Here is a 13,440-nt window from a genome sequence, read left to right as displayed (position 1 = left end):
ATTTAACAGGACCACAGTCATAGTTTATTACACAATTGTCAGAGGCAAATTATCTGCAAACAGCAATAACTGCTGTAAAAGCTATATTCTCTGATTAAACAAGTATACCAGGGGTCCCAAAAAAATGCATACACATGACTTGTATTCATCCTTGGTTATTGGTATATATTGGGTATTACAATTTTAATACAGTTTTTTTCTTTTCTTAAAATGTGTAAACATTTTTTTGGCACCTTCTGTATTTTCTCGAAGGTTATTCCTTAAGAATATTTTACAGTACAAAAAGGAAAATTATTTATTTACAAAGAGCAAAGGCAGTGAGACTGTTTCTCTAGCTATAACTGATAATAAAATACAAAAAAATATAAAAATAAACTTTTTTGTAGCCATGTAAAACTATCTTCTTGAAACACCAAATAAATAAATACATTCAATAACTATCTACTGACCTGCTACACTGTAGCTATTAATCTGAAATAACTACCATTCAACATCAGAGTCCTGGATTTACAATGCTGCATTTTTTCACTAATTTCTTCATCCGCTTAATTTTCTTCCTTAAGACTTGATGATCTTGTTTTGAAATATACCGAAAATATCTATAACCTAAAAAAAAAAAAAAAAAAAAAAGCAAAATAAAAAGTTTTAATACTTATCAAATTCTTCAAGTGTATTTCTACATCTTTAAAATTTTGCTTCAATTCTGGCATACCACTGATTATGGAAACAGGCTGATTTGTATCATCTACACCAGGATGTCCTAAGCTCATTTTCAGAGCCATTGTCAATGAGATGTGTTGCTTCCTACATACCAAGATGTCTCTCACCCATCGTCATTAAAGTATATACTGTAGCTTTTTTTCTACCCCGCCTCCCAAAGCATGGTTAAGGTGATATGCATATTATACACATTCATATATTAAATGAGCCTTCTCCAAAAACAAATTACTGTGGCTTTCCTCTCAATATTAGCTTTAACAGAAGTCAAAGAGGCATCTATAACAAGGAAGCTCTTCGTAGAAAACCCTGATGTAAAGGATTAGAATAAACAAATCAGGTTAGGAGAGATCAGGAATTATCTAGCCATTCTAGCCACTGGGCAAACAGCTGGTGGTCATGTGGCTCTGCCAAAGGTGCCCAGTGTGCATTAGAAATTCTGTTCAGGTCCTCTGCCCATTTTTTAATTGGACTGTTTGTTTTTGTTGTTGAGTTGTATCTGTTCTTTACGCATTTTAGGTATCAGTCTCTTATTGGAGGTACCGTTTGCAAGTATCTTCTCCCACTCAGTTGGCTGCCTTTTTGTTTTGTTGATTATTTCTTCCGCTGTGCAAAAGCTTTTTGGTTTGATGTAGTCCCATTCATTTATTTTTGCTTTTACTTCCCTTGCCTTTGGGGTCAAGGTCATAAAAATGCCTCTGAGAAGATCTGTAAGTTTACTGCCTATGTTTTCTTCTAAGTATTCTATTGTTTCAGGTCTTATATTCAAGTTTTTAATCCATTTTGAGTTAATTTTTGTATATGATGTCAGACAGCAGTCTAGTTTCATTCTTTTCCATATGGCTTTCCAATTCTCCCAATACCATTTATTGAAGAGGCTTTTCAAACTCCACTGTACGTTTTACATGTAGGCTCCTTTGTCAAAAATTAGTTGCCCATATATGTGCGGGCTTATTTCTGGGCTCTCAATTCTGTTCATTTGTCTGTGCGTCTATTTTTCTGCCAATCCCATACTGTTTTGATTATTGTAGTTTTCTAGTATGATTGAAGTCAGGGAATATGATACCTCGGCTTTGTTCTTCTTTCTCACAAGTACTTTGGCTATCAGGGTCTTTTGTGGTTCCATACAAATTGGAGGATTTTGGGTTCTATTTCCTTGAAAAATGCCATTGGGATTTTGATGGGGATTGCACTGAATCTCTAGATTGCTTTAGGTATTATGGTCATTTTAACTATGTTAGTTTTTCCAATCCATGAATGTGGCATATATTTCCATTTCTTTGCGTCTTCTTCAATTTCTTTCAATGACGTCTTGTTATTTTTCAGTGTACAGGCCCTTTACTTCCCTTAAGTTTATTCTTAGGCATTTTATCCTTTTTATTGCAATTGCAAATGGGATTGTTTTCTTCATTTCTTTTTCTGATATTTCATTGTTAGTAAATAAGAACAATGCAATGATTTTTGTACATTGATTTTTATATACTGCAATTTTATTTGTTTATTGTTTCTAATAGTCTTGGTGGAGTCTTTAGAGAACCTGAAGAGACACTTTTCCCAAGAAGACATAGAGATGGCCGACAGATACATGAAAAGATGCTCAACCTCCCTAGCTTTAGGGAAATGCAAATCAAAACCACAAAGAGATACTACTTCACATGTGTTAGAATGGCTACTATCAATAAGACGAGAAATAACAAGTGTTGGAGAGGATGTGGAGAAAAGGGAACCCTCGTGCACTGCTGCTGAAAATGTAAACTGGTGCAGCCTTTCTAGAAAACAGTCAAAAAATTAAGAATAGAGCTACCGTATGACCCTCTTCTGGGTATCTACCTGAAAAATTTGAAAACACTTATTCATGAAGATATATGTACCCCTATGTTCATTGCAGCATTATTCATTATTGGCCAAGAGTGGAAATAACCTAAGTGTCCTTCAATGAATTATTGGATAAAGAAGATATGGTACATATATACAGTGGGATACTACTCAGCCATAAAAAATGATGAAATATTGCCATTTGTGACATGAAAGGATCTTCAGAGTATCATGCTACATGAAATAAGTCAGATGGAAAAGGACAAGAACCATGATTTCACACGTATGTGGGATATAAAACAGAAAGCAACAAACTAACGAATAAACTCACAGACACAAACAACAGTATGGTGGTTACAAGAGAGAAAGGGGGGTGAAGAAGGTAAAGGGGGTCAAATATACGGTGACAGAGACTAGACTTTGGTTAGTGAATACACAACGCAATATACAGATGATGTATTACAGAACTGTACACCTAAAAGTTATGTAATGTTATTAACCAATGTTACACCCAATAAATTTAATTTAAAAAAAAATTCTACCTGCTTTTCATAGTCTTACAATGCTAAGAGGATCCCTTGTTAAATATTTCAGAGACATGATTCAAATTTCTGTAAGAAAAATATAAACTGGACATTATAAGAGATTATTTTTTATATCTGATAAATGAATGAGATCATAAATCACATATAAAAATAATTTCATTATAGTCTCGGCATGTATAACCATCTTCTCTGGGAAGTTGCGAGAATATATACTGTACCTATACTATTTTTTAATCCTTGAAAATACTATGCCAGAGTTGTTAATATGTTATTAGCTGGGAAGCAGTGGTAACTGTGGTGTTAATATAATTTCTGTCTCTAAACACATCTACCACTTTAGCAAAAACAAAGATCTTTTGCACAGATTACTGCTTCTGTGTAGAACGTAGAAAGATGGAAAGAACTTTGCTCCCACCCTAACATAGAGAAAAGGCCAAATAAACTACAAGCTCCCACCAGCGCTGACGCCCCAGGGCAACCAAGTAGCCTGAATTGCAAGGGGGAAAGGCCTCTCCAATGAGAAATGGGCCAGGCTCTCCTTAGCAGAGCGTAGAAGAAGGGCAGCCACCATACCCCACTCTAAGCACGAAGCAGAGGCAGAACACGACCAGAACTTGAATCCTATGATGTAATTAGGGTAACCAGAGCAAGAACAAAACCCAGCTCAACACCTGAACAGACTGACTCAACCCCACACAGACCCCTGACAGAAGAGGTGTGCCCATTTGCAGGCGTAACTATGCCCGCTATTCATGGAACACTTTAGAATTTATAAAGCACTTTGATGTGATGTTCACTTGAGGCTTAGAAGAATCCTGTACGCAAACGTGGACAGGTGTCACATGCCCGTTTCACAGGGGAGGCTCCCAGAGGTTAACTGCTTTATCAAAGTGACAAGGAAAGTTCTGTGACAGAACTGGAAAATTAACCCCGGTCTTTGGACTCTGCTCAGACACAGATACCTTTAGATATCAGTACGAGATACCTCTATACTCATACAGAAGTGCAGAATCACAGTCCAAAGCCCATTTCTGTCCCTGTCATCAGTGCATTAGAGAGAAAATTTTAAATCACTTCCATGTTTATTAATCTCTTTCCTCCTACAAAACCAGCATTTTATTAACAGTAATCTTAATAACCATCTGAAACATTCACTGAGAATACTAATTCCAAAATCAGATATAAACCTCATCTAAAACTGACCTGAAGAATCTCTTTAGGATACTTTAAACTCTAGCAACGAACTGCTTTCTCATGGTCACTGAGGTTCACGTCCTTCATCTCTGAACACACTCTACAGCAGCCTCATTTCAGAACAAGCTACCTTTGCACAGCTCAGTGGTACAGAGCAGGTGAGAGTTTTAACAGCCAAAAAGACTGATTTCCCATTCTTCTAAGAGAAATTTTACATTAAATTAATAGCAGGTATACTTTTTCTGAAAGGGAGAAAATGTTTCATCCTTACAGGAATAGGTAATATAATATAAAGCTATTATAAAACATTGAGGTCAATAAAGACTATTTCTCTAGTTCTAATAAAGTAGACAATCTCAATAAACTTTCTCTACAGCATGACCAAATGGTCATTTGTTATGAAAACCGTCGCATCTTACATCTTAATGGCCCCTAAAGCTATTCAAGTTAGAGCATCAAAACCAATCACAATCAACAACATAAAATCACAATTTCTAATCCATGGAGCTTCCTTACCAGCAGGTCACCTGGCCCCAACCCAGGATTCATTTTTCCATTCAAGTTATTCTACTTGACAGTTATTTCTCTAGCATCTGATGTTCCTAGTGCAGCATTAGGTAAACTGTCAGATGAATGAATGGTCATACTTTATAATTTCAAAATTGTCTAAAAGGACGTCTAGATAAAAAGAAAACAAAAACATGTACCTTTTCCTAACAATATTCCAGCTACCAAGGCTTTCTCACAAGCCAAAGCTTTATCCTCCTTCCAATCACTTTTTGCCCAAAAGTAGCTGAAGTGAAAGCTTGGCCACCAGTTTTTCCTGGAGTTCCATTCTTCTTGAAGCCAGGCAAGATGATTCCTGGAAAAGAAAAATGTCAAATGAGAAGGTCAGTGATGGACACGGATCTACACTGTCAGAATCCGAACTTTGGAGTCTGTGGAAAGATGACAACAGAGATGCTTTCAAACGAACTCCTGAGTGCGGCCACGGGAGATTTTAGAGCACGTGCACAAAAGCCCATGTTTTAGTTCTCGTTGATCTCTGCATCTTATTTTCCATTTAATAAAACAGTCAGTTCCGTATAGTACAGTGGTTAACAGCACAGACTCTGAAGTCAAAATCCTGGATTCAAATCGCAGCTCCTGGGCAAGTTGCTTAACGTCCTTGAGGCTCAATCTCCTTAAGGATGTAAATGGTACCCTCTCACAGCGTTGCGATGAGGGCTAAAGTGGCCCAGCAGTATAGTGATCTCTCATACAAAGCTCTCGGCATGCTATCTATCTAGTAAACATTTCATAAATGTTAGCTATTTTTATTATTACTTAACAGTTTCTTTAAAATGTTACTTTAAATAATACACTACAAAGAATTACTATCCAAATTACAATGCCACTATTATAAAATGCGTGAGCACACAGGTCTGACAATGCTAAGTGTTCATCAACAATTTAATTGAGCAAATATATATTTAGGACTTATTTGCACTGTGTGGCAGAACTTCTAGAGGTTCAAAAAACAAATAGCACATTTCTCTGCCTTCAAGAACCTTTTCGTTAGTACAGGGTTATATAGCGCGTTAGATTTGCGAAGTGGTTTACACATTCGCAAATCACGCCAACAACGTTTTATAATCAGCACTGTTCTGTCTCTACAGTCAAGTCAGATCTGAAGCCTGAAACAGGTTCCCACTGATAATGAATTTCCTAACCAACTAAAATAGAGACAATAAATAAACTTAACTTTGTAATATGCCTTCTTCTCAGACACAAAGTAAAAATGACAAAGGCCACTCCTTTTCTTTGCCTAAAAATGTGGCACTAATATTATGATCATTTTAGATACCCAGCTCACAATGGACTTAATAAGTATTTGTTGAGTGAATAACCTATGATGATCTTGTGAGGCCCTAAAACCCCACCGAAAATTATTGAAAACCTCTGGAAGGAAAGCAGCTCCGCGTGTGACGTTAGAGGCTGACGCCGCCCAAACCACAAGGAGCTTTACAATAGTCTCGCAAAGAGTGGGAGCGAGCCCTTCTAGTCCTGAATTCCAATTCGAAAACACACATATTCCCGAACAGTGTAGTGGTACTTATTTTGTGATACAGTACTTATTTTGCCCGCATAAAAAAATCTTCATAGAATTTTTGTATGTTATGCTTGTGACTTTGTATTTCCTTGCTTCTGATACACTCAGAAGAAAACAGCAGGAGACCCAGTTCAAGAAATCCAAAAACATAAGCAAAGAACTTTATTTAAAAATTGACAGAAATCAGCTAAATTATTGGGGATATTATTTATGCTGATCCAGTAATAAACATTTTATGTTTACTTACCCCATTAAGGTCTGCATGAGATAGTTTGCCAAATATTTCCAAGCAGTTATATTTTTAGTGCATCCAGAAAAATCTAAGACTCCAAATAATACCTCCAACCCCAATTTATGGTGCTCTTCTTTTTCTGCAACGGTCACAACAATTAGAGTTTACTTAAGGTATTGAAGGGTACAAGGCTAAAACAATATATTCAGTTGACAAAATATTACTGAATTGTAAGTCTTCGAGTTTGGTTAACAATTTAAAATAATTCACTGGGCTCATACGCTCCTACGACGAATCTGACAGTTTCCATCATTTAGCCCATGCCAATCACATCAGGTTGGTCAGTCTGATCTCGACATGGGCTGTACAGCTGACCCTTGAACAACCTGGGGGCTAAGGGCACCGGCTGCTCCCTACCTGTGCAGTAAAATCCACATATAACTTTTGACTCCCCAAATACGTAAGTACCATTGGCCTACTGTTGACCAGAAGCCTTACTGATAACTTAAACCTATTTTGTCTGTTACATGTATGTATTCCTATAATACAGTAAGCTAGAAAAAAGACAATGTTATTAAGAAAATCGTAAGGAAGAGAAAATACATTTACAGTATTTATTGACGAAAAACCCACATGTAAGTGGACCCATGCAGTTCAAACCCTCGTTGTTCAAGAGTCACCTGTATATAACTGAGGACATTAAAGTATATGCCCTATTTGGGCTTTCATATGTTCTTTTCTATTAGGAGAGGCACCAAGGTAGTCCCAGCACCTGCTGGACTTGAGCTGATTGCTTCCTATGAAGATAGGTTTTCTATATTGAGCTGAGATGTGGTAGGGATTTAAACGAGGTGAATTATATAAATTAAAGCCATTTCTCTTTTGCTGACTATTGCCTAACATTCCATAGCAGCAGTCAGGAAATGTTTTCTGTAGATGGCCAGACAGTACATATTTAAGCTTTGTGAGACACGTGGTCTCCATCACAACTGTGCAGCTCTACGGCTGTCATGCAACAGCAGCCATAGACAATATGTAAGTGAATGGATGTGGCTGTGCTCCAGCAGAACTTGACTCATGAAAACAGGCGAGCGGTGCATTAGGCTCAGAGGTCTCAGTTTGCTGACCCCTAGTCTACAGTTCGTCTGCACAGAGATAGAAAACAAACATGGCTTACCTGATTTTCTCAGTAGCCTATGGAATTCTAACATCAGTTTATGAGATGGTACAATCTGATACAAAATCTGGAAGAAAGAATAACTATCATTTTTACACATTCGAAAGGCATTTCTCAAATTTCTGCTGACTTTCAAATAAAATTCTTACTGTTAAATACACCCTCAGTAAATGAATCAAGGATTTAAAAGATATTTTGCTTTTACCCAGTTTCAATTTGGGTAGAGAAAGGTGTTCTGTGTAAAGCTATTTAAAAAAAAACAAAAAATTCCTGATAATAATAAGATAGAGTGGTGGGAGAAATAGATGGAAACTTTGTTTTCTCCTTAATACATTTTTTATACTGTTTCTACCATACTTGAAAATTTAATTTCTTTTCAGAAACCAAGACTGAGAAAGAAAATAAAGGGAAAAAGAATAAGTATCACACAGGAAAGATATTTAATATTTATTGATCACCAAAGGTCACAGAATAGCTGCATAAAACAAAAAACCCAAAAAGGCAAAGGGGGCTATTTTGGAAGATTGTGTTCAGGGACATAGTACAGTAAGAATATTCAAGTAAATATTTTTACAACCATTTTACATACTAGGGAAAAATTAAAAGTTTTTCTATTTACGAATAGGAAGGTCCATTCTATAAATATGCAAAAAATAGGCTTTAAACTAAAAATGTATTTCTCATCTCAACACATTTAATATTAAAAATGAATTCATTCTGTCTGCTTGCTGAAGTTCTTTGACTTTACACTGAAATAATTTCCTATAAAACTAAAAGAAAATTTTGTTAATTTTTCTTAATAGTTTTTAAAAAGGAGATCAATCAAGATTAATACACCAATATCATACAGTATTATTAAAATTTGGTTCTTCTGGAATCATATTGTTTTATGATATATGGAATTCTGTGTATGGCTCAATTCAGAGTTTTTAAAAAACTTTTTATTGAAATATAACATATGTAATAGAATGTATACAAATTATGAGTGTGTCATTCAATAAATATTTACCAGGTTATACACACTCATGTAATCAGCACCCAGATCAAAAAATAGAACATTATCAGAACTCTAGAAATCTTTTCTCAGTTTTAGAAAATTCTTAGCCATTAGCTCTTCAAATACTGGTTTTGTTTGTTTATTTGATTGTTTGCTTTTGCCCTATTCTCTCTCCTCTCCCTGTGACTCCAGTTATGTCAGACCTTTTCACCAAGTCCTCTGCACACCCTTTTCTGCATTTTTTATCCTTATTGCTTTCTGTGCTTTAGCCTGATATTTCCTATACAGTTCATGAATCCTCTCTTCTGTTACGTTCAATCAGATATTAAATTCATCTCTTGAGTTCTTACTTTCAAACATTGCAATTTTCAAAAAAGAAAAACAGAATCTCTCCAAATCCATCTTGTCTTGAATATAAATAAGTGTTCAACATAGTTATTTCCTGTTACATTTTTAAAAATCTTTTCAAAACACCATTTGTGACTGACAGCCTGAATGAAGTCACCATCTTGCTTTTGTTGACTATCCTTAATATTTTATTGTACAAATGGGTAAAAGGAACTCTTGGACAATAAAATTAAAATAGCAACTTTAAAAGTATTATGTAGTAAAACAAAGCCTGTTGAAAACTTCTGAACTTCCACATCTTAAAGTTTGAAAATGTCAATTTGATAAACACGTAAGTACAGATTAGAGCTAACCAGCCTTTTAAAAAAGACTGATAAGGATTTTTCTCATTTATTTAGGTTGAAAAGGACCTTTCTTTTTCTCCCTCCTCTAAAATATCATGATTAAACACCAACCACATATTGAATGTCAAATGTACTTGAAAAATAAAAATGTAAAAATAAATAAAAACCAACCACAAAATATATTTTAAAACTTCTACAATTCAACAACAAAAAGACAAACTACCTAATTCCAAAAAAGGCACAGGACTTGAACAGACATTTCTCCAAAGAAGATAGCCAATAAGCCCATGAAAAGATGCTCAACATCACTAGCCACTAGGAAAAGCAAATCAAAATCACAGTGAGATACCACTTCACACCCTGCAGGACAACTATTATCAATTTTTTTAAAAAAGAAAAGTAAGCGCTGGTGAGTATGCGGAGAAATTTAAACCTTCATGCATTGCTAGTGGGAACGTAGCATAGTCCAGCTGCTGTGGAAAACAGCTGGAAGGTTCCCCAGAAGGTTAAACAAAGAGTTACCATATGATCCAGCAATTCCACTCCTAGGTATATACCTAAAGGAATTAAAAGCAGGGACTCAAACACATACTTGTACACCAGTGTTCACAGAAGCATTACACACAATAATCAAAAATGTAAAAACAACCCAAATGTGCATCAACAGATGAACGAATAAACGAAATGTGGACTATATATACAATGGAATATTATTCAGGTTTAAAAAGGAAGGAAATTCTGACAATGCTATAACATAGATGAATCTTAAAGACATTATGCTAAATGAAACAAGCAAGACATAAAAGAACAAGTATGAATTCACTAAGGTGAGGTTTCTGGAATACACAAGTTCATAGAGATAGAAAGTAGAATAGAGGTGGTAACGTAAGTTATTGTTCAATGGACATAGAATTTCTGTTTGGGAAATGAAAAAGTTCTGGAAATGGATAGTGATGATGGTGGTACAACATGTATTTAATGCCACTAAAGTGTGAACTTAAAAATGGTTACAATGGTAATGGTTAAAATGATAAATTTTATATTATGTATATTTTACCACAATAACAATCCTAAACAGGAAACACTTAGGGATGAATTTAATAAAACATACACACTAAAAACTATAAAACATTTCAGAGAGAAATAAAAGACCTTAAAAGAATGCAAAGATATTCCATGTCTAAAGACTGGAAAATCTCAATATTGTTAAGATGTCAATTCTCTCAAAATTGACCTACAGATTCAAATTCCCAGCGAGGTTTTTTTGAAGCAACAGACACGCTGATTTTAAAATGTACATGGAAAGTCAAAGGACCTAGAGAAGCTAAAAACAATTCTGAAAAAGAAAGATTGTATACTCTCATGACATGATTCCAACACTTGTTATGAAGCTATAGTAATCATATATGGTGTTGGTATATATGGATGCAAATTACGTCACGAGAACACAACAGAGTCTATATATATGGTATATTGATTTTCATAAAGTTAACAATGTAACTCAATGAGGAAAGAATAGTCTTTTCAGTAAATGGTGCTGGAACAATCATACTGAAAAAAAATGAACCCAACCCTTGCCTCTCAATACACAAAAAAATTAGCTGAAAATCTATCATAGACCTAAACATAAAATTATAACATTTCTAGAAACAAACATAGAAGAGAATCTTCATTATCTTGGGGTAGGCAAATATTTCTTAGACAAAAAGTATTAACTATAAAAGAAAAATGCATAAATTGTACTTCATCAGAATGAGAAATTTCCACTCTCTGAAAGATATTGTAAAGAAAACAAAAAGACAAGCCATAGATTGGGAGGAAATATTTACCTGACAAATGACCTTTCAAATCAAATAACCCTCTCAACACTAGACAAAATATTTGAACAGGCACTTTACAAAAGAAGACACAGGAATATCCAATAGGCATATTAAAGGACATGAGAGAAGTGCAAACTAAAACCACAATGAGACACCACTACACAACAGAACGGCTATAATGCGGAAGACTGACAATACCAAGTGTCGAAGACATGGAGAAAGTGAACTTTCACACATTGACAGTGGGAATGTACAGTTACTTCAGGAAACAAGGGGGCAGGTTCTTAAGAAGTTAAACATATACTTTCCAGCAATTCCACTCTTAGGTAGCTACCCAAGAACCATGAAACACATGTGCACACAAAGACTTGTACATGAATAGTCATAGCAGCATTCATAATAGCCACAAAGTAAAAATAACCCAAAATCACCCAAAAGAAGTGAATGTATGAAAATGGATACTACTCAGCAGTAATGAGGAAAAAATTACTGAGACAATAAAATGGAGGAATCTCAAAAACATTATGCTGAGCAAGAAACGTCAGGCAAAAAAAGAGTATGTACTGTAAGATTTCATTTATATGAAATTCTAGAAGAGATAAAATTAATCTATAGTGACAGAAAGCCAATCAGTGATTGCCAGGCTGTAAAAGGAAATGATGGACTTTCTAGGATGATGGAAATGTTCGATATCTTGACTATCATGGTGGTTACACAGATACCCATATTTGTTAAAATGAATCTAAGTGTACACTTAAAATAAGTGTTTTGTTGTGTGTAAATGAAATGTCAATAAGGAGTTTTTTTAAAAAAAACATAGCAATGCAGAACTTTCCAACCAGGGTGACAAAGGCTTTCTGAAATACTGATCCTCTCCCCTTACTCTCACCTGGGTGGGTGGGGGGTGGGAGGGTTGGTAGCGGGGGGAACTGTCTGGAGCCTGCAGCCTCCTCTGTTTACCTCAGTATACCATACAGACATCGCAATTTTCTGTGGGTGCTATAATATGAAAGTTGGAAAGCAATAACCTAAGAATGTTTTAAAGCAGATCGCCGACCCTGTCCAAACACTGAAATAAAAATTATATACCTTAAGGACACTTATCAGTTTCTCTCGTGGTGCCTTCTCTCTCTTTAGAAAGTTGTATAAGTAAATATGTGCATTCGGATTTGACGGGAACTTTTCGTCATAGGCATAGTTGGTGAGCACTTCTCGGGCTCCGTCTCGATCCCCATAGAATTCCAGCATCTATACAAAATAAGTCGCAATACCTTAGCTAAATTTTGTCAAATAGCTAAATTTTGTCAAATAGCAACTTAATTTTATTGATGGGTACGAGAAAATCATAAAACTGAAAAACAGTGTTTACTGTATAGGGAACAATAGTAATGCCAGTTTTTGCTTCTACAGCGTATGTTACAAACATGGGACACAGAAGGTCACTTACAACAAAGGCCTATGTGGTTTCCCATTTTTTTCTGATTATATTTTATTACTGAAAAACGCAACAACTTCACCGTAAGAACTGCTCCTATAAGAAATAAAGTGCTCGAAGTAGAACACACTAGTGACTAAAAGTAGACCATACGATGTGACCAATCTCAGTGCCGCGCGTAACGTTAGCCACAAAGGGAGCGCATGGGAAATATAATTCCTTTCATTTCACTCCCGTCCTGACACAGGAATTTCCAGGTTCACTGGCATATGGCTTCAGAGATTATCGTCTGACAACACAAGTATCACTTTAGCACTCATGAAGTGCTCAAAACCAATTTTGACGATATATTCCTAATACCCAGTGCCAGAGCCCTGTTCTTTCACAATGACTCTGCGATAACAGGACGTCTTTATGAATTTCCTAAAAGCCATTATTCTTCATCCCATATATTGTGACCTAATTTCGAATTTTTGCCCCTTTCCCTCCTATATCCCATCAAATCATAAAAGATCTTTCTACTTTTCTTTTAAGCTCAGTAAGAATAATATAGAATTGAATTTACAACTATATCACTACTTATTTTATAAATATTTGGCCATGCCGTGTTATCCAATGGTGAAAATAAACACAAAGTAACATTTACAATATACCAATTAAATAAACAAAAATTATTCAGACCAAAAAAAAGAGGCATCATATTCTTTTTTTTTTACCAACTTTT

The 13,440-nt window shown here is 35.3% G+C and overlaps 1 protein-coding gene across 7 annotated transcripts in view; it reads right to left on the bottom strand.

Moving 5' to 3' along the window:
* TAF1A (TATA-box binding protein associated factor, RNA polymerase I subunit A) overlaps positions 1 to 13,440 on the bottom strand; it is a 74,364-nt gene that overhangs the window by 11,698 nt on the left and 49,226 nt on the right. For 5 of the 7 annotated variants that reach the window (XM_074316981.2, XM_074316980.2, XM_074316984.2 and 2 more), the window contains 5 exons: positions 12,371 to 12,529; positions 7,773 to 7,839; positions 6,611 to 6,734; positions 4,979 to 5,133; positions 2 to 606 (listed from right to left, as the gene is read on the bottom strand). In XM_074316981.2, the coding sequence (XP_074173082.1) occupies positions 494 to 606; positions 4,979 to 5,133; positions 6,611 to 6,734; positions 7,773 to 7,839; positions 12,371 to 12,529 (618 nt within the window). In that variant the 3' untranslated portion in view covers positions 2 to 493. Of the gene's footprint in view, position 1; positions 607 to 4,978; positions 5,134 to 6,610; positions 6,735 to 7,772; positions 7,840 to 12,370; positions 12,530 to 13,440 lie in introns of those variants that run through there. The other 2 variants (XM_074316979.2, XM_074316978.2) reach the window with 1 other exon arrangement.

This window comes from Rhinolophus sinicus, chromosome 6 (assembly GCF_057876585.1).
Source record: "Rhinolophus sinicus isolate RSI-liver-muscle chromosome 6, RSI-T2T, whole genome shotgun sequence".
NCBI classification, from domain to species: Eukaryota; Metazoa; Chordata; class Mammalia; order Chiroptera; family Rhinolophidae; genus Rhinolophus; species Rhinolophus sinicus.
This window is presented reverse-complemented; position numbering and strand designations above follow the sequence as displayed.